This window comes from Chrysemys picta, chromosome 3, assembly GCF_011386835.1.
Source record: "Chrysemys picta bellii isolate R12L10 chromosome 3, ASM1138683v2, whole genome shotgun sequence".
NCBI classification, from domain to species: domain Eukaryota; kingdom Metazoa; phylum Chordata; order Testudines; family Emydidae; genus Chrysemys; species Chrysemys picta.
In genome coordinates this window covers 115,297,372-115,319,007 of record NC_088793.1, presented here as the reverse complement: position 1 = coordinate 115,319,007, position 21,636 = coordinate 115,297,372, and the positions used below count along the sequence as shown (strand labels likewise).

The window sequence follows — 21,636 nt, the reverse complement described above, 5'->3', positions numbered from 1 at the left end:
TTGGCTTTGTATTTTTAAAATAAGTATACCACTTTTCTTCTTTTGGAAAATTAACATTGATAGGCTGGACAGGTATATGGGATCTTGGGGAGCAATTACCACACAGGTGGGGTGCCAATTAATTTCTTTATTAAAGGAAAAAGGAAGTGGTGGGAATTTAACAATGAAATACGATGGGATGGGGTGTATAGGGTGTTTACAATAGACAATGATGGGGGGGGTTCTTCTAGTAAATGGGATAGGGGGTTTCAATAATGGGGTACAATACAGTGGGGTACAATACAGTTGGTAACCAATTAACACTGAAGTATAAATGTAACAGGTAGCTAACAATTTCTATGTAAAGAGTGTGTCACAGCAGCATATAACCAACTAACAGTATGGGTAAAATGGGTTAAATAACCAACAATTTTAGGTAAAAATGTGTCAGAGTGGTGTAAATGTAAAATGTGAGGTGTGTTAGAGAGAAAAGGGGCAACCAAAGGGGTTTTATGCTAGAAAGAGAGAGAGCAGACAGGCTGTAAGTTTAAACAGCAGAGAGGAAGAGAGAGAGAAAGAAAGTGGTAGAGAAGTGAGGTTGGGGGATGGGGGAAGAGGAGCATGTGGTGGAGGGAGATTTAAACTCAGGGAGACCCATAACAGACAGGCTGCAAGTTTAAACAGCAGAGAGACAATTCTACAAAACACAGCAAAAATCTTATCTATTATTTAACTTAACCAAAACTACACAAATTAGCAAGTAACAAAACACAATGCAACAATTCTTTAAGCCTAACTTACAGGCTACAATGCAAGCAATTTTCTAAACCTAACTTAACTACAGCTATGCAAAATGAAATTACAACTTATCTAGACTAAAGGACAAAATCTAACCTAATGGGTGCACCTTATACTAGGGGTAGTTCCAGAGGGCAGAGTGGTGTGTGCCCAGGATACAGCTCCAAGGGGGGAGGGGGATTTAACTAGTGGTGGCTGCAAGCGAGGGGGGGGGCAGTGGCTGCAAGCTGGCAGCCCAGGATACAGTCCAGGAAGGCACAGGCTTATTTCTAGCAGCAAAGGCACTGCAAAGCAAGAAACAGATTACAGATACAGACCAAGGAGTTTGAGAGGTTTTAAGACACAGACCAAGATTTAGCTTGAGTCTGTGTGCTGGGGAAACAGAGCCAGAAGCTAAAGTAATAAAAGTATAGAAAGTTTCACAGAGGGATTCTTACCAGTCCCCAAGGCAGCAGCAAAGGCAGAAGCAGCAACAACATCAGAAGAAGCAAGGAGGGCTCGGTACGGTCTTGATAATCAAGAGGTCTCTCAGGCAGCAATTCGTTCTTCGTGGGGGGGGGGTTAAAAACGGGGGTACGCTCAAAAATAAAACAAGAGCGGAGAAAGGACCCCCCAGAACCCCTGGCTGATCAGACCAGGTAGCAATGCAGGAACCTTTCTGATGTTTGTTTCAAAAATGCCTGTTCTTAAAGGCAATCTCAGGCAGTTTCCCCACCTGTCCCTGATAGGCTCCTTCTGTCACAGGGTAGGAGATACAGGGAAAAACTGCAGGTGAGCATAGAGACGTGTCTGGGCAGAGTCCTGGACCATAGGCGTGAGTTCCCACCTCAGGACTCAAAAGCACATGAGGCCTATGACTCATGCCCAGGATCTCAAAAACACATTAGGTCTTGCAGCTCTGGACATTGCCTACCCTACACCAAGCCCAGGTTTAACAAGGTGATAACAGGACCAACCCTTTGAACAGGGCAGTGGTCCCACTTAGCACGCAGCATAGGTGGCCATCCCTTTGAGAAGGGCAGTGGCCCTGGTAAACAACTTAACAGCCAGGGAGGGGCGGCCACAGGAGGAGAACAAAAACAAAATGGAATAAGGGGACAGCTGTAAGAAACAAAATGGAATAGGGGGAAAGCTGTAACAGACAAGAGAAAGCAGGCTTTAAATGGAGGGGGGGAAATGTGTGGGATCACAGGCGGGGAAAAGAGACATAAGGGACAGCCTAAGATAAGGCACAAAGATAAGTGACTATACTTAAGTGGGAGTCTTGAGATGAGCAAGAAGGGAGAATACATTCATGTGTGACAATCTCAGGCATGCACATCCACCCACATACTCCTAATGTGTCCTAGTTTCTTTAGGAAGAATTTAAAAAAAAATAGTTACTCCAGCCTTTAGAGGCATACATACATTATCTTCATAATGTGGAATATTTTTACTAAATTCAGTAATAATAATAATAATTAATAATAGTGATTGAAAAATATTACAAATTACCCTCCCCACCAAAAAATAGGTAGATTGATCTACTTTTGTCACTTTTAAAAAATGTTCAGAGACCTACTGTGCAGGTTTATAAAATGGATCTTTTTATTTTCAGGCTGCTTCACACTTGGAAGAATACAGTGAGATGCTGGAGTTCATACTGAAATGGATCGAGAAAGCTAAAAGTCTAGTGCATGGTAGCATCACATGGAATTCTGCCTCCCAGCTTCGTGAACAGTTTATGGCATATCAGGTGACTATATGAGCTACAGATTTCAAGGGACAGTTTAATGCCCATTTGTGACATTCTGTTCAGGATCCCCAGAACCATAAGCCACTGTGTTACCCCTCTGCCTCAGCAAGAGAGAGATTGAACTGTGTGTGTCTATCTGCTTTACCAGCAACCCCCTGAGACTCTGCCAGTCTAAACGTTGCCTTGCAGGTAACATACAGTGAGCCCGAGTTCTCCCAAAGACAGCTCTCTGCAGTGTTCAGTTCCTCTCACTGGACATTCACAGAAATCATTGTTTGCTGCTTCCAAAGAGACCGAGCCTGTTAGTTTAACTGAGGACTCACACTTTAATTCAGTTATAACAGCACTGAACTTTAGAATAAGTAAAATTAAGAATAAGTTTACCAACAAGGAACAAGAACAGGAGTACTTTTTTGCGGATACAGACTAACACGGCTGCTACTCTGAACCCTAACAAGGAACAGAGATTTAAGTGTTACTAAGCAAGAGAAAGAGACAGGTATGGTAATAAACAAAACAATGCTAGCTTTCTAGTGACTAAAACTTCATTTTAGCAAGTTACGGTCTTTGCCTAAGCAGTTTTCTTACTTACATATAGCTACCAGCATAGGGAATCCACCTTTCACAGGCTCAGAGTGCTGTACCCCATGTGCACTAAGAGATGGTGTACAAGAGTTTGCCGGGGCTCGACCCTCTCCGGGGCGGCGGGGGGCCACACCGACTCACTACCCACTGGTGCTTGGGTACTTTGTCCGGCTGCAGGGTCTCCCTCGACAGCCCTTGAAATCCTGGAAGACACTGTAAGCCCGACCCTGGCTCAGGGTGGGCACCAATGCTATGTCAGGGCTCAGGCCCTCAGTCAGGGCTGAGCAGCAAGCAGGAGTATTTATCCCAGGCCCTAGGTCAGGATGGGGCAACAAACGCTGAATCAGGAGCTCAGACCCTCAGTCAGGGTTGAGCAACAGTAGTAGGCCGAAGCCTCAAAAGGCCTGGGAGAGGGGGAGACTGCCACCCACGGGTTGGGTGGCGGGGGGATGCAGGCCCACCCACTCCACTGCATCCCAGCCCGGGGCCCTAGCAGCAGCAGAAGGCCCGCTGCTTTGTCAGTGGGGATCCTGGCCACAACACACTGACATAGGCTCTGGCAGTGCTGCAGCCAGACTGGGGTCGGCTGCCCCTGGGCTACTTCCACACTCCCCTCGGGGCCTACCTGGGGGCTGGTGTCGGCCTCGGGGAGATCCTGGACTGTGGGTTCGGCAGGCCAGGGATCGTTCGGCAGGCCCGGCAGCTCCTCCAGGTAGCGGGCGCCCCGGGCCACGAAGGTTTCCCAGCCCCGAGCTAGGCTGGAGACGTCTGGTCTCTCCGGCGTCTGGGGCCTGACTGAGTTCTGAGGGTGAGCCTTTGTACTTCCAGGTCGCCGCCTGATCCCCTAAGGGGTGGGCTCAGAGCTCCCTAGGGTGACCAGACGTCCCGATAAAATCGGGACCGTCCCGATAAAATCGGGACCGTCCCGATATTTAGGTATTTGTCCCGCGTCCCGATTGATCTTCGGTCGGGACGCTGCACTCCGCTTTTTTTTTTTTTTTTTTTTTTTCTCTGCCGGCAGCACTCAGCTGTTCTCGGCTTTTTTTTTTTTCTTCTCCTCTGACTGCCGGCAGCACTTAGCTGTTCTCTGTTGTTTTTTTTCCCCCCGCTCCTAAAAACCAGAGGCTGAAGGTATGCATACCTAAGGAAGGGTAAGCATAATCTCCTCTGACTGCCCGCAGCCCTGGGCTGTTCTCAGCTCCCGCCCCCGACTGCCGGCAGCACTGGGTCACAGTAGGGAATTGGGAGAGGGAGCTGTTTGTGTCCTTACACCGGCAGTACTCGGTTTTTTGGTTTTTTTTGCTCTGCCAGTGACCCCCCCTCCCCCCCCCCCTTGTGTCCCGATATTTTCTTCCTGTCATCTGGTCACCCTAGAGCTCCCTAGCTCCGCCCACTCCGGCCTCCGGATGGGCTCTTCCCCCTCTGGGGCGGCGGGGAGCCACACCGACTCACTACAGATGGATAACTAAAATGTCTTTTTGCTCCCCTTATATTTTCCCCAAGTCCATTGTCTTGGTCTCAAGAGCTGAGAAGCCTTCCTGGGATGTAGACTATGTCCCCTGGCATACTTACTAAGTTGTCTCCTCCATGACCTGTTAGCTTGATGGCTTTTTTTACCTTATATGTAAATATAATTTCATTGTAATCAAGCTGGTCAGACAGGTAAATCCAGATTCATTTGTCTAGGCTTTGTTAGGCGTGGAGTATGCATTGCCTCCCAAACACACTTTTTAAGAACGTATTTCCATCACACACATAACTCTTTGAACATAACCCATACATAAACTACACAGTGATTTTTGGGACCAGTGAATCATTAGTTTACATAGGAAAGGTTACATGACACCTTTTTATCTATGTACTATGACAGCATTGTGTTGGGGGTAGTGAGTGTGTCCGTCCTGAGATGAGTTACAGTATGGTGGGCTCTCTACCAGGTGGCACTGAGGCTCAGTTAGGATCACCCCATTTCAATAAAACAAATAAAAAATGCTAGGCTTTTGTGACTGCAGTGGCCACAAGAGATGATTTTTTTTTCAGGGTTAACAGATATTGGAAAAACAATATATTTATTGTTCAATGCAGTAGGTCCCCATATGATTCTGGCCTCATCTTTGCTTTTATATTTGCTTACTAACAGCATTTGTCTGGGTATGATGCTGTAAGTGGATAGTGTGAAGTACATAGAGATTGGCTCATGGCAGGCAGCTCACCTATGAAACAGATCACTCTGATTCCTGTTGATAGATGTTACAGCACATAAAACAGCAGATTAACACCCACTGGCTCTGCCACCTCACTGTTTGCTCCACCTGAGATCTTTTTGTTGCTACGTAGGCCCAGCAGATGTTCAGGCTGAATCAGGGCCATACTTAATGTGTATTCTATTTTTATCTAGCAACATGCTAATTATATGGAGAAATTCTTAAACTGGTGTATGGAGAGATACAGCTTCTGAAATGATAAATTTTATGCTAGAGCTGTATGGCCATAATAAACTAAAGCACTGAAGTTCATGCTCAACGTGAAGATTTGCTTAAGTCTAATTGAAGTCCATGGAACTTAATCACATGCTTAAGAATAAGTAGGTTTTTAAGTGCTGTGCTAAGTAAAGGTGTGCTTAAAGTCGAATACATGCCTACATGTTTTGCTGAATCAGGGCCTAAACGGTGACACTTAACTCTGGTGATATGGTTCTTCCATTCAGACCATGCTTGAGGAGTCTGGAGAGATTCATGGTGATCTCGAGTCCATGAATGAGAAGATAGAATATCTTTCAAGTGTTTACTATACTGAAGGGATGACTCAGCAAGTGTCAGAATTGGGGCGGCAGACGGAAGAGCTCCAGCAAATTATCAAACTGCGGCTCCAGAATCTCCAGGATGCAGCCAAGGTACTTGAAGTGCCCTTCATAACTGAAGTAACTGTTCATGTCGTCATGTTTGTAGGAGCAGCAGTAGAACAGGTCATCTGTGGTTTATAAGGAGTTTATCATAGAAAAAGAAATGGAACTGATGTTGTGCCATTTCCTAACTCTTCCTTCTACAAGGTCTCATCCAGCTCCTACTGAAGTCAGTGGGAGGATTTCTGCTGATTTGACTAGGAGTTGGATTGTGGCGAAACTGTAGTGTAAGGTCCCCATTTCCAAATGGGTGTACCTGAAAGAGTGTGCACTTTCACATGTATCATGCTTTAATATGCAAACTCCTCAATGTGTGTGTTAACCCTACCTAGTGCATGTGCATGAGGGATTTGCACAGTTCGGCAAGGGCACGTGCAAAGGGCAGAAATGTTTTTCAGTGCACCCACTAGAATTTTTTTTTTAAACTATCACTTTTACGGCCAGAAAATGGCTCAAAGATTTTTTTTTTTTTAAGCCAATAGTCAAACAAGAAACTGCTCTATCATAATGCAGCTTTCTTGGTGCTGGAGAGGGTTTTCCTTTGCAATTATGGTATTTCTTCTGATGCTGTACAGAAAAGATACAAATTGATAAATATGGGAAATTTATATAAATTCAGTTAAAGGTATGGCAGATAGCTCTGCTTTTTCTAGCTAAAGCTGAAATGCGGTCCTTGACCCATCACATAATCTGAGCTCAGCGATCATATATTGCAGTGTAGCAGATGTTCTGTAATAAAGCACAGTAAGGTGATACAGAACTTTTAAGTAAAATCTGAGGCACAAAACATGTCAAAACACAAATGCTCATAAAGTCAAGGCTGATTTTATTGTTTATGGTAGAAATCAGACACTGGTCTGATTTCTGAAGTATCGTGGAAGTGAATGGCATCACTTTAATCAAGTCCAGATTGAATTTGCTTGAGAAGATACTGTCAGTGATATCTATCTGTGTCTTGGAGAGCTCCTTTTCCAATCCATCCCAGGGTGTAATAAGAGTAAAGATTTTTCACACTCTCAATAACTTAAAATTGTAGTTTATATTGGGAAAAAAACTGGTGTTGTGTGTGGATTACATAGTGGATACTATAATGCCAGAGACATCTGTGGTGTTCATTTCTTTCTTGTTTGTCCCTGAATTTTTATTTTTTGCAGGATATGAAGAAATTTGAAGCTGAAGTGAAAACTCTACAGGCTGCTTTGGAACAAGCCCAAGCTACCCTGACCTCTCCAGAGCTTGGGCGTTTGAGTCTAAAAGAACAGCTATCTCACAGACAGGTAAAAGGGTTAAGCTACAAAAATAACATAGAGGCGAAGTGAGCAGCTCTAATCAGTGGGGCTGCCTATGGAGTAAGGCACTACAGTAACTCCTCACTTAACGTCCTCCCGCTTAACGTTTCGAAGTTACGTCACTACTCTATTAGGGAACATACTCGTTTAAAGTTGTGCAGTGCTCCCTTATAACGTCGTTTGACTGACTTTACAAGACAGCATTGCACAAGTTCCTCTTCTCCACCTCCTCCTCCTCCCTCCCTCCCAGCACTTTCCCCATACTTTCAGGGAGGGATGGAGGGAAGCTGCCCCCTCCCCCCCGGGCAGGCATGGCCACCCAGAACGCAAGGGGTTTAGGGGCTGCAGGGCCCTGGGCTAAGGGGGACCTGGGGCCCTGGCCTGCAGCTCTAAAGCCCCTTTTGGAATGCGGCCCTGCGAGTATGGGCCGGAGGACTCAGGAGGATCAGGGGCAGCCGCGCAGCCAGCGGCCCGAGAGAAGTGGCGCTTTCCCCTTCAAAGCCGGCCAGAGAGAAGAAATAGGTATGCACCACTGACCTTTAGTTCATTCACCCTCCTTCATAAAAGGAAAAATAACCCACAATACATTAGGTGTCCCAGATCTCAGGGTCTTCCCCTAGCCCATCACCACAGTTCCATTGCCGTAACCCTGGGGGCACAATAGAGGGGAAAAGGGACGAGTGTCTGTACCTCATACTGTCAAAATTTTGGTACTGAGGCTTCAGCCTGTTGAATTTACAATTTCAGACTGCATATGTTTATACATGCCTTCATTCATGCATTTTTTTTTATATTGAGAATTCAGTAAACTCCTCAATGACAATAAAAAGAATGTAGACCTAATCTATCCCCCTGTAATTGTGCATATGCAGATCTCATGCATATGAATAGAAGTTAGGCACATGCATTGTGGGAAGAATAGATGCTTGGAGAGAGGCCAGATAAACAAAGGAGGCCAGATGGTGCTTATTCAAGGGGAAGGATCTTTATGTAGATGCATTTTGTTCCATTTAGTTGCTTATTTAATTTTAAACATCATCATTTTTAGCCATGGTCCAAATTTTGAAAGGAGGATTATGAGCAGAAACAATGGGCAACTGTATCTCAGAAGGGCTCTCAGTTTGGTTTTACGTTTAAAATGTGCATATAAACAAGATTAAACAAATGCTGTTGCTCAGAAACTACGTTTGGTTTTTAAGCATTTTTGTATGTATTTTCTAGAATAGTTTAAAGAATTACTTTCAGTCTAGACATAAACTCATAAACAGGGATAAACATTGGTTTGTTTCAAAGGGGGCTCATAAAGTGATTTAATTTAAATCATTTTTGTTCCTCCTCAATAGGTGGAATACATTTTCTTTAATTAAGAATATAAAATAATATTTACCACAAAATCAACAAGCAACTCCACTCTGAGCATGCCCTGATTATGCTTCATTTAACTGTGGGTAATCTAATTCATCTTTTATTTTGCTGGTTGAACTCACTCTTGTTAATAACTGTCTGTGTGAATAGTCTTTGGAATTCATGGGAGAATGACTTACTATGGCACCAATTTTATTTCTAGCATCTGCTGTCTGAAATGGAGTCACTGAAGCCAAAGGTTCATGCCATGCAGGTCTGCCAGAGTGCCTTAAGGATGCCTGAAGAGGTGGTCACCAGCCTGCAGATATGTCACACTGCTCTCAGACTTCAGGAGGAAGCCAGCCGTCTGCAGCACATGGCTATCCAGCAATGCAATATAATGCAGGCAAGTGCAAACTGAGCTGTGGGTGAGGGTAGGGGGTTAGAGATTGTGCTACCACTAGAAAGGTTTATATTGGCACAGAATAATTCACATATTCATTTTTTTTTCTTTTAAGCCCAATGTTTGCCTGGAAGAATAACATGACTTCCACTTATATTTGAAAGATTTTGAGCTCCATATTTATTGGAATTTTAAGCACATTATTAGACCATTTTCTCAGTCTGCATTAATTCCCAAAAAAGTAAGGAAATAAAACTTCAATACCCTATTAGCCTTTTACCCTGTAACCGTTGAAATGAAAAGGGGAGTAATATTTTTTTACATGTGCCTGTGAAGGGTTATTGCACAACCTATCAAGTTATTGTTTTAATTTTCAAAAATCTAAATTGTATTTGCTTGTTAATCTCCTTGGTCTTTCATTTGTCACCATGGCATAATTTGACTGTCTGACCCATCCATTTTGATTGAAAAATGAAATTTGCATTTCATATGTAGTTAATGGTTTCTTTACTGTATGGTGGATAAGAACTTGAGGTGACCTGTAGCAGTCTCTTACTGATGATGATGTTGGGGCCATGCAGTTTTGCCAATCCTAAACATTCAAATATCATGAGGCAGGACCTAAGCATCATGAGATTATCGTGAAAATCATGAGTTTATGGTTTTCCCCCAATTATTAATTCAGGGTTCTTTTTATTTGTTTTCTGGTTTTAGAGCCTTTAACATGCACTCAGATCCTGTTTCTAAGCTTTTCTCCACAAACAAGAGAGCCAGAAACTTTTTTTTGTGAAAATGAAAGCTGAGATTCTCATACAACCCCAGGACTTGGAGCTTTAAGAAAACAACAAATACCACAAGATTTGTGATAAAATTGTGAAGAGTGGGCAACACTGCGTTGTTGGTGGGCATGGTTGGTGAAGCAGCCAGTGGAAAGTCTTGAGCCCCAGTGGTTGACATTTGCCCTTTTAAAAAGGCTTCTTTATCATTTTTATTTTTTTACTTGTGTTGGGGCATTGGCAGTTCAAAACGCATCTTAATTGCTCAGATGCCTAAAGACTTTTAAATTATTTGCTTCCTTGCAACTCATAATGTTCTCCCAATGAACTATCTTTTCAGTGAGAGCACTCCTGCTTTACTTCAGCTGTAGCCAGTGCTGACCTTCATCCCATCATTACACTTTGGCATTGCGGCTTATATGGCTGAGATTTTTTCAAAGCCAACTAGAGGATTTATTCTCACACTTCCCAGTTCAATTAATGAGTCATGCAGCTAAATCCACTAGTCAGCTTTGAAAGTCTCAGCCTGTTATTTTTTCATGCTAATACAAAGGTGGAAGATGACATCTTTTGAATAATTTAAAAACAGCTTGTACAGTATAGTCAATTGTTTTTTCCAGAGTAATTCATCATTGGAAAGGAGATGGGCAAAGTGAATTCTAATTTTTTTCCAGTTCTAAGTTCTCTGCGGTTATTTGCATGGTAACATTGTAACTGTATTATTCAGCAACCCTCCATATTAATTACATGCCAAGAAAAAATCTATTAATTCTTCTGTCTACAGAAATATATCTCACCAGAAAAAAATTCTTATGTAGTGAGCTCTACAATGTATTTGGTGATATTTTTTTCTAGTCATGCACCATTGCTTTCCAAATGTGTATAGACATGGCTCTTCAGTAAGTCTTATTGAGTGAAGTTTGTTTTCAAATTAAATTAGCTTTGATTATAAATGTAGCTGACAAAAGGTTGCTGTATCCATAATAAACATCATTTTATATGGTGCCAAAGGTTTTTGTGGGCATTACAATCCTTTAATTCTTACAGCAGCCTTGGGAGGAAGGTAAATAGTATCACAACCTATTTATTGGTGGTTGAACTGGGACACACAGAGGTTAAGTAACACTCCAAATCACACAGTAAGATAGTGGCAGAGCTGGGACTAAAGCCAGCAGTTCTGATTTAACCCCTAGACTACCAACTCTCCTGTTAACTAAGGAATTGATAAAGTGTGATTATGTGGCCCGTTCTCACTTGACATATTGACTCCCTATATAAGTAGTATTCTCTACTTACTTTGCAGCCAAAATCAAACTTTTACTAGTGTTAGCTATATTGGCTTTGCAGTACTATCTTCAGAATACCGGTATTTTCTGTCTTGTATATTCTGAGCAAACCTATCAGCTAAAGTGTAATGCAGATAGGAAGGAAGCAAGTTTATCTTCAGGTCCCAAATGAGTGCATTTACAGTGGTGTATGTATTTAAAAAACGCATGAGTTTTAAAATAAGAGAATCTGATACGAAAGTATTTTTTTTTAAAAAAAAAAAGGAATTTGAAGCTTCCCAATGTCATTTTCCCTGTCACATTTCTGAGTATAACCAGTTTTGAAGTGTGTAAGCAGAAGACTTTGTACTACTCAGCTGTAAGTTATGCTATCTGTTCATATCTTGTTTTCCAGGTAGCTGGCTGTTTACAGCACTTAGGTTTGGTCTACACCGGGTGTGGGAAGGATCGATCTAAGTTACGCAACTTCAGCTATGTGAATAACATAGCTGAAGTCGACATACTTAGATCTACTCACCACGGTGTCTTCACTGCAGTAAGTCAACAGCTGACGTGCCCCCGTCGACTCTGCCTGCGCCTCTCACTCCTGGTGGAGTACCAGAGTCGATGGGAGAGCGCTTGGCGGTTGATTTATCGCGTCTAGACTAGACACGATAAATCGACCCCCGCTGGATCGATCGCTGCCCGTTGATCCTGCGGGTAATGTAGACAAGCCCTTAGAGACATGCTTAGGGAGGGGATAGTGTAATCGAATGAATGCCATCAATGTTTTATTTTTGTGTACATCTACTGTATCTTCTCTCTCTAGGAAGCAGTGGTACAGTATGAGCAATACGAACAAGAGATGAAGCATTTACAGCAAATGATAGAGGGTGCCCACCGTGAGATCCAAGACAAACCTGTTGCAACCAGTAACATCCAGGAGCTGCAGGCCCAGATTTCACGCCATGAGGTAATGCAGTATAGATGCAACTGTCCAGGCTCTGAGTTAATTAGTTTGAGAGATCTCTTGGTCAGCTTAAGTTCTCTTGAGGTCACAGAGCAGTTTTTTTGAGGTCCACAAAGGCTAGCTTAGCAGGGAGGATTTATACTTTACATACTCACAAATAGCAAATTCCTGTTAACAGCACAGTTCCAAGCATCTTTTATTTTTTTCTTTACCGAGTAGGTCTCCCGAAGGCTTGAGAGCATGGTAACATACTAAAGCATTAAGTAATTACCAAGGGTTGAAAGACACAGGGTGCATTGATTGATGTGTGGAATTCCAAAATATTTCAATGGGAACTCTTTGCATCATGCGGTAACACAGTGCTGAAGATTATTGTCTCTTAGTGATCTTAGGCCCAGTCCTGAAGACCTCATTTACTGAGAGCTATGCCTGAGAACAGACAGAGTAAAAGCAAGGGACAGGATCACCCCTCATGAGGTAAAGCCCACAGAAGGCAGTACTAGAGGAAGAAAACTTGGCAAAGATCACCTTAAAGGGTCCTTTTCAAGTTACTCTATCAGGGGGAGCAAAGTTTTGTCTCTGAGGAATGAGCTTCAGGTCCAGACCTCAAACCCTGAAGATTTCAGGAGATCATATGAGGACAGGGACAATCTGTGTGGAGGCTCCATGCCACCACACTGATTTTGGAATCCCAGGTCTTCACATTGTAGTATGCCATGCATTAGATTGCCAAATTGGTAGTGGCTCTCTTGCCTAGTTTTTGGCACTAGATGGCATTATGCTTTAGTTTTAGAAGAAAGGGTTAAATTTGTCTTTCACAGTCTGTGTTTATCCCTGAAGTACTCCTCCTATACTGCTTAGTTAGCTTCTATGACCATTGTGACAGACAATTATTTAGTACAATGAAAAAGAAGCTATTTGATACAAAGGCTGTCTGCTGTTTTCATGAAGGGTATTCCTAATAATGTCTCCACAGACAGATCTGAAAACATCGGTGCAGAGGGAGGCATTAAGAGTGGGGCAGGCACGGGGTTCACTGGACCAACACATGTATGAGTAGAGTAGCTGGGAATCCCTTCAGAGGAGCATAGAGAAGCAATAGATGCTGTTCCAGTCCTTTTATTTGAACCAGTAGCTGTAAAACGGCTGTGGTGCAGACCTGCAAGTTGCTCCAAGTTTGGGGAGGTGCAGTCTATCCCCTGCCCAAATCCTATTTATTCAGAGTTTGGGTGGCAGTCGAGATGGGGTGCATGAATTTCACATGGTGGGAAGTAGAATTAAAATGGAGCTTCATTCTGGAGTATGTCTGAAACATCTCAAAGGAATGCATTTAAAGAGACACAGATGACACACATTTCTGCATTTAAGTTTTTGTTTGCTTAAGTTTTGCATTAGAGTACACGATACAACAAACAAGACTTAGTCATTGTATGATTACATCTTTTATTTTTAATCAGGTGTACAAGATGCAGATTGCATGCATAAATGAAAAGAAAAATTACAGTTTACCCGGACATATAATTGTAGTCCGCGTGTGAAGGTTAACAGGACACACAGTAGCTATGTTTAAAATACAAAGATAAGACGGGAAGAAGAAAGTCATTGCCCCCTGGTTTTGCAGTAGCCTTGCACATAAGTAACACAGAGTATCATTCTACCCAATAAATCTGTTTACAGATGTCTTTTTCTCTGGGTTTCCATGTTATAGAATGGCCACCTATTCTGATGTTTCTGGGAGCATTGTGATTTTGATGGGCAATACAGTAGCTTGCAAGATATTAGGTGTCTTCTGCAATCATTAGATCCCCATGCAATCGTGAGATTACAATATAGCCTGATCATGTTCTGTCACAGTGTTATGTTGCATTGCAATGTGGTGACACAACTTTGTTGGAGGATATTTCTAGTGTAAACATGATGATGCAAGCAGTTGTCCTACCAAAAAGTCGAATTTGGGTACCTATGACATGAAGACCAGGCACAACATGTAGTTTGTTGAATCACATCCATAAAAATAACTTGGATTTACATTGTGGCATATTGATTGAAAAACCGAGCTCCCACAAAATGACGAGTGCAAAGAAATCTGATACTTCTGTGTGTACTCACAACCCGCCCACCTATTTTTCTTTACACCCATACGTTTCTCTTCTGAATCTCAGTTTTAGGCCTGTTTAGTCTATATCGGGGTCCCCAACGCGGTGCCCGCGGGCGCCATGGCGCCTGCCAGGGCATCTAAGTGCACCCACGTACTGGGCAGCGAACGAGCATCCGCCAAAATGCCACCGAGAAGCAGCGTCATCCAGAGGCGTCGCCGCCGAAATGCCGCCGATTTTCGGCAGCAATGCCTCTGGATGACACTGCTTGTCGGCGGCATTTTGACGACGACACCTATTGAGCATCCGCCGACAAGCGGCAATGTCATCTGCCGCCATGGTCCTCCATGGCTCGTCGTCTGGCGCCCACCAGACGAAAAAGGTTGGGGACCACTGGTCTATATAATGTATCTGTCTATATAATATATTTTGTGTGTGTGTGTGTGTGTGTGTGTGTGTGTGTCTCTCTCTCTCTCTCAAGAGAGAGAGACACGCAGACACACACAAAGCATTATGGTTGTTCGTTCAAAAGTTTACAACTGAACATTGACTTAATACAGCTTTGAAACTTTACCAAGCAGAAAAAATATACTGCTTTTAACCATCTTAATTTAAATGAAACAAGCTTGTCAAAACATTTTTTTAAGTTTCCCCTTATTTTTGTAATAGTTTACGTTTACCACAGTACTGTACTGGGAGGTGTGGGGGTCTTTTGTCTCTGCTGCTGCCTAATTTTGTTCTGCAAGTTCCAAATGAGGTGTGTGGTTGACCAGTCAGTTCGTAACTCTGAGGTTCTACTTTATAATACTGTATATATTTTGATGGAGAAGGGTATGTTACATACTCATTGTGCTGGTTATTAACTGTGCAGATGTTACTGATTCCTAATAATAGTAATGGAGTTAAATAACTAAAGCCCAGTGGGTAGAATTGTGATAGACTTTCTGCTCAGCTCCTGAGTTGGAGTGGGGATTGGCTCACAATTTAGTATCATGGCAAATGGAGCAAATAACTGTTTGGGGGCCATTAGTCATTGATTTGATTTAGAAAGTTGTTTATTCCAAAACCACTTGCTTCACACCTGAAGCTCTGCGTAGCTTCCTGATGAAGCTGGAGAATCCCTTTGGTTGCTGACATCTGAAAGTGCAAAGAGTATAAGGAGCAGAGCACCAGTCAAAGGCTAGTTCAGGTCAGAAAGGTGCTCACCCTAAGTAATAAGATGTGTCGGTTTATAACTCTGTATCTCACCTATCTGGAAATTGAGATGTTGAGTAAGTAGTTTCATAAAAGTTTACATAACCTGCAGAGTCGAAAGCCAAACTGCCCTGGGGCTGCCATAACTTATCCACTTCATTTTTTCAATATATGTTAATTCCTGAATATTTTACCTGTTAGGCTTTGCAGCAGCTGTTTAATTGTTGTTCATATACACAGAGCAGGTAGTGCTGAAGAGAAGGATCTCCTGGGCAGCCCCAGAAGTAAAGGGAATAGATTTCCACTGCATTTAATAGTATTAAAATATTGAAATATTAAAGGTACTGGCACTCATGCTTTATAAATAAGGCTGTGAGTCTTTCACGGAAGTCATGGATTCCGTGGCTTTCTGGGACCTCTGTGACTTCTGCAGCGGCCAGTGCGGCTGATTCCCCCGGTCCGCCTGAGCAGCTGGGGCGGCCCCATGGCCAGTCACACCTGCCACTGCTTGGGTGAGCCCAGGCAGCTGGCTCCAGGGGCCTCCAGAGTAGCAGCGGTGCCCTGGAACAGCGGTCCAGACCAGCAGTGGGTCCCCAGGCTGCCCCCCGCCCCCCAGAGCAGCAGCGGTGGGCCCCCAGAGCCCCCTGCTCCCCAGCACCTGCAGTGCCCCAGAGCACCTAAGATTTAGTCATGGATATTTTTAGTACAAGTCACAGACAGGTCACGGGCCCGTGAATTTTTGTTTATTGCCCGTGACCTGTCTGTGAGTTGTACTAAAAATACCCATGACTAAATCGTAGCCTAATTTATAAATAGACATTTCTTCTGTCTTTTTGATTTGGGAGCCAGCATTAGAAAAACATCTAAACAGATGTTAAAGTAAAATACAGATATCTATTTGAAAGAATAAACATAGTGGTTGCTGGTGTAGCAGCAATAACTCTGCACATTTAGTTAGCACTTGGTAAATCAATATGCTGCTGTGTTACTGAGTTTCCAGGCAGAGACGTCTCAAGACACTCTGTGCCCTGGGCAAACCTTCAGAGTGCCACCTCTCTCCTACCTGCTAGAACAGAAGTTCTGTGGGAGAGGGAGACGCCAGTCTTTTGTGGGGCGGTGCAGTGAGTCTTCTGATGGGTTTGGTGGTTAGGTTTGGTCGGGGGGAGATGTCAGCATCACTCACTCAGGTTGGGCCCAGCTGCTCCTCCATGATGGTGGGCTGGACGGGTCAAATTTGAGTGAGTGACATTCTGACCTGGCACGCGGGGTCACAGCGCCATTCAGGTTTGGCCTGGCCATCCCTGCTTTTACAAGTCAGAATCTGCCACCCTAGGCAGCTGTCTAGTTTCCTATGACTAGAGCAGCTCCTGTCTCCATGGAGACAGAAACAGTATCTCTAGCAGAAGTGGTCTTCCCCCACTGATCTTTTTTAGTATTGTTTTATATGAATTTAGTGCTCTGAAAATTGGTGGACTGACAACACTAGACATGCCCCTGTTGGGCGGGAGCAATCCTATGTGTGAAAGGATCATTCAGTCAATAGGCCTATTTGATTGTGTGTCCTTTTGCAGTCACTGACATCATAGGTGTGACTGTGTTTTAGCAGTGTTGGGAATTGGATCGATTTCACACAGACTACTGCACAGCAATGAGAAAACAATGGCTTTTGGTCAATCCTGTCTTCAGCCAAATTCTCGAACTCACATTCATGTAGGGACATAACTGTCAAATTTGGATTTTGACTGTGAAGACATAAGCAAAAATATGTGTGAAGTTACACATAGAAGATCAAATATATCCACTCCAACCTCCATGCAAACACATATGTGTTATAAATAGGAGTGATCCAGCATGTATTTACCTTACTAAACCACTATGTGTATCTGTTTCTGCTACTCATTGTGTTCAGACTGGTGAGAGCTGAGTGTTGCATTTTTTTCTGCAGTTCCAGTCATCACATGACCTCATTTCCATGGTATGCACCATCTGGAGATTTTCATCTTGTTTTAGTAACAGGAGAAAAAGAGAGAGAGCTTCCCCTTTCCTCCGCTTTAAGATAAAGGGTATAGAATTTGCTGCAGATTAGGAATTGTATGTGAGTGTGACATATTCTTCCCTTTTGTCAGTGTCATACAGAGATGTGGCTTTCAGAGAGCTTTTCCGGTGTCACTGCATAGCTTGCTCCTTTGTGGTTTAGCTGTGCCGTGAGATGCTGCCTGACTTGTTCTCTACCACAATCAACATCCTGCCTTTCAGCTTGTGCTGTTGCTATCTGGGCTTGAGACACAGAGCTGTGATTTTTATTGGCTGGCCTTGGAGAGGTAGCCTGCCTACTTAACGGAAGCTGAATTGCTATTAGTTAGTTTTGTGGCCTTTATATCCTGCATCTGACCCACTGAATAAAAAATGTTTCCTCAGGAGCTGGCGCAGAAGATTAAAGGATACCAGGAGCAAATAGCCTCTTTGAATTCCAAGTGCAAGATGCTAACAATGAAAGCCAAACATGCCACTATGTTGTTGACAGTGACAGAAGTGGAAGGGCTGTCAGAAGGAATGGAGGAGCTGGACTCAGAACTCCTCCCAACACACTCGGCTCATCCCTCTGTGGTTATGGTAAGAACTGAATTGGTATCATTACTGTTCATTGGGTGCTGCTCTCTTTTGTGCTGTTCAAATGCTACCATACAGCCAATTGCCACAATGCACATTGTGTGCTTTGCTTTGCTGACATGTTTTGGGAGTTGCAGATGTAGAACGAACTGCAACTTCTTATAGTGTATTTGTGTCACCTCTACTTTCTAAGCCAACAGATAGGGAATGAAGTTGTTTATGAGGATAACAGAAATCAGTCTGTTAAAAGGAAAATAATATGTAAAGGTCTCTTACCTTTCAGGATGGGTGCTGAGTTGTTTTCTCAATGCACCACAACAAACATTGAAAAAGCACTGAATTGAATGACAAAAGGGGGTTGGGGGTGCAGAATCAAATGTATTCTACAGCATGTTTTATACCCCAGATCTTTTTGAAAAACATTTTTGATTAAATATGCTGCAATAATTGACATTGTTGCTGCTATATCCTCGCATTTTATAAAGGATGAATAAATATATACATGCTGGAGTTCCTACTTTATTTTGCTCAGTCCAGATGCAAATATAACCCCCACTGATGTCAGTGGGAGTTCTGTCTGAGAAGGACTGAGTAAAAATGGAGTGAATTTGTCCCTATATTAAAACCTTAGAAAAGCAAAACTGAGATGTTACTACTATAGTATATTGTGGTTTTTTTTAAATCTGGATCCAATTCTGCTCTGCAACATTCTTTCCTTCATCGTTTAACTACGCCTGAAAGGTAAAGTATTGAGGGCAGTAGTTCTGGCTATCTGCAGCATTACTCTGTGGCTTTCAATAACTTCTCCTAATGCATTGTGTGTGTTACCCTTTAACTTATTTTTGATGTGTTGGCTGTAGAAACTTTTTTAAATTCCCTAGCAACACAGGAGATGGCCAACATCTCAGTAACAAATTATCAGCAGTAAATACTCTGCTTGCCTGTTGCTTTCCTAAACTGTTAATATAGCAACTCTAAGGGGCTTGAAGGAAGCAGCAGTCCTTAAATTGTGTCTTGGTAATTCCAACATTGTGTTAATTTTCTTGTTTTGATCTGCATCTAATGCAAATGTTTACTGAGATGATTGACTGATCTTCCTGTCCTTTGGGGTTGCATTTCCTGTGACAGATGACTGCTGGTCGCTGTCACACACTACTCTCACCTGTCACTGAGGAGTCTGGGGAGGAGGGAACCAACAGTGAGATTTCTTCTCCACCTGCCTGTCGCTCTCCTTCACCTGTGGCTAATACAGATGCTTCTGTTAACCAGGTACTTGCCTCTTGGCATTCATTCAGCTGTGATCTCTGGAAAGATGCATGGTCCCATTCTGTGTACTCTGTGGTTGATTCCTTCTTCAGAAAATTTGGGCTGATTTTTCTTTAAATGTTGGGCACACAGTTTCAGTGTCCCATCCCGTGAATTGAGAATAGTCATCAAGCATAATCAGGACCTGGCTTCCGAATACATAAAGGTTACAAATACTGTGCAAGAAGCTTAAAACATACCAATTTGGTGCACTTTGTCATTGGCAAAAAAAGACTTTGTTGGTTACCTTTTAAATAAATTTTCAGTGAGCATTACACAGTCTTTCTAATTCATTGGTGTATCTGTTGCATTTATAGCATGGTTTTGTTTTCAAAATAGTACACATGATGGCATCCGGCATTCTGAGAGAACACAATTTTGTACTTCGTGTGATGAAATATTACATTGTGTGTGTCTGTCTGTCTGCCTTGTGTCATTGTCCAACTGATGCCATAGTTCAAAGTCTTCCATTGGTTCAAGCTATTCAGATATCAACTGTGATCTATTTTGCTGGGGGTTGTGTTCATTGTACACTTTGGGTCAAATTCTGTTTTCAATTATAACTGTTCAAACCCCATGAAATCACAGGGGTCACATATGTAAACAGAGAGTAGAACTGAGACTTCTGGTATTCATGTGACCTGGTGTACATCACACTTGTTTTTCTTGGTAGGCTGGCTTATTGTTTGTGCTTTCAATATCATGTACATAGATGCATATATGCAGTGTGTATGAGTAGTCTCAACTCCATTGACTTCAACATCTGATTTTTATTCCTCATGTCTAAACAGTGTTTTTCTTTATTGTTTTTGTGGCTAAGTATGTCTGGAGTTGAGTAACTGAAGACATGAAGCTTTCCTTGACCCTGTATTTCTTTAAGTTCAGTACCAAAGAAATATCATGTTATTTTTTCTTTTTAAGTATAGTTATGGTATTTGCTAAAACTCTTCTAAGCTTCCCACAATTTCTTTCAAAGATGCATGTATTTCTGAAGTTATTGCTAAATATAAAATGATTCTGCTGTACTGGCTAAGACAAGAACAAACATAAAAATAAGGCAATTATCAGTGACAAGCCATATGAAGAAAGAAAGTCAAACAAAGGGATTTAATAATCCAGGAGCTTTTTAAAGTCATATTACACTAACACAATAGGATAGTTCCCAGTGAAGCTTGCCTGCAGTGGAAAGGCAGTTCCATTGTTCAGCAGAAGACTCTGGAGGCCATGTTATTGAAACAAACAGTGAAACATCTACAAGGACAGATAATGAACACAATACAATTGGTAATGAACACAATGCAATTCAATGTCAGTTCACTAAAATTCTCTTCTAAGAATGAAAATCAGGTTAGCAATGTAGACAGCTCAAAGAACAATGAAAGTCCAGTGAGAAATTCTATTACCTCAAGAATTGGAATAAAAAGTACAAAAGTTGTAGAACCTAACTTAGTAGGTAGAAAATATATTTACACAGTGTCTTTCACAAAATGTCACTGAGCCCTTAAAAGCAGTAAAATTATTGGTTATGTCAGGATAGATAAAAGCATCAGCAGACATAGGTTTCTTCAGTCTGGTGATAAGTGTTGAAACAAACTGGATGATCTAAGCAGTAAAAGGAGGAAAGTTCCACAATCAAGTGGGTTACTTACAAAATGCTTAGGTTCCTATTCACATGAGTTTATAACCTAAACAAGCTAAATAACCTTGCCAGTTCAGATCATAATAAATGTCTAGGAATGTACAAGGAGAGAAGATAGGCTAAATATGCCAGACTGCAGCAATTCGGGTCCTAAATGTAAGTAAAATAATTTATAGTCCATGCAAAACTTTACAGGGAGCTAAAGTAAAGATTTTTAAATGAGAGTAATATGCTAAGAGAGCAGTGTTCCTGGGAGAGTGTGATCTGCTGCATCCTAGAAACTGAGCAGGAACTCCAGGAAATTGTAGTAATCTAACCTTGAAAGAAATGAAGGCTTTTACAGAATAATTCTAAGGGCTTGTCTACATGGTGGTTTAGTCTGTACTAGAGGGGTGTAAATTTTCTTCAATATGTGTGGACCCTGCTAGTGTGCACTAAAAGTTCCTTAGTGCATGTTAAAGTAGTGCTGTTTGAATTGTGACTACATTTACACACATGAGGGAACTTTTAATGCATGCCAGCAGATCCATGCAGACCAGTTAGTGTGCAACACGCTAATGTGCACTAGAATTTCCACCTCTTCAGTGTGGCTTGACATACCATGTAGACATTTAGCCCATGTAGACATGGGCTAAATCTTTCTGGTCAACACTATGTGCGGTAGAAAGGGGGTAATTTTAGTTGTTGGACACCATGTAATTTTCTTTTAAAAATTACTAGAAATATTTAGTCCAGAGGAAACATGA

General features: G+C 42.3%; 1 protein-coding gene across 21 annotated transcripts in view; it reads left to right on the top strand.

The window, feature by feature from the left end:
• SYNE1 (spectrin repeat containing nuclear envelope protein 1) overlaps positions 1 to 21,636 on the top strand; it is a 488,794-nt gene that overhangs the window by 316,154 nt on the left and 151,004 nt on the right. For 16 of the 21 annotated variants that reach the window (XR_010599728.1, XR_002889944.3, XR_010599727.1 and 13 more), the window contains 7 exons: positions 2,375 to 2,512; positions 5,805 to 5,990; positions 7,154 to 7,276; positions 8,856 to 9,038; positions 11,906 to 12,049; positions 17,755 to 17,949; positions 19,075 to 19,215. Coding sequence is in view for 18 of the 21 variants with exons in the window: in XM_065588833.1 (XP_065444905.1) it covers positions 2,375 to 2,512; positions 5,805 to 5,990; positions 7,154 to 7,276; positions 8,856 to 9,038; positions 11,906 to 12,049; positions 17,755 to 17,949; positions 19,075 to 19,215 (1,110 nt within the window). In the remaining 3 variants the exon portion in view is untranslated. Of the gene's footprint in view, positions 1 to 2,374; positions 2,513 to 5,804; positions 5,991 to 7,153; positions 7,277 to 8,855; positions 9,043 to 11,905; positions 12,050 to 17,754; positions 17,950 to 19,074; positions 19,216 to 21,636 lie in introns of all 21 variants that reach the window. The other 5 variants (XM_065588836.1, XM_065588832.1, XM_065588831.1 and 2 more) reach the window with 2 other exon arrangements.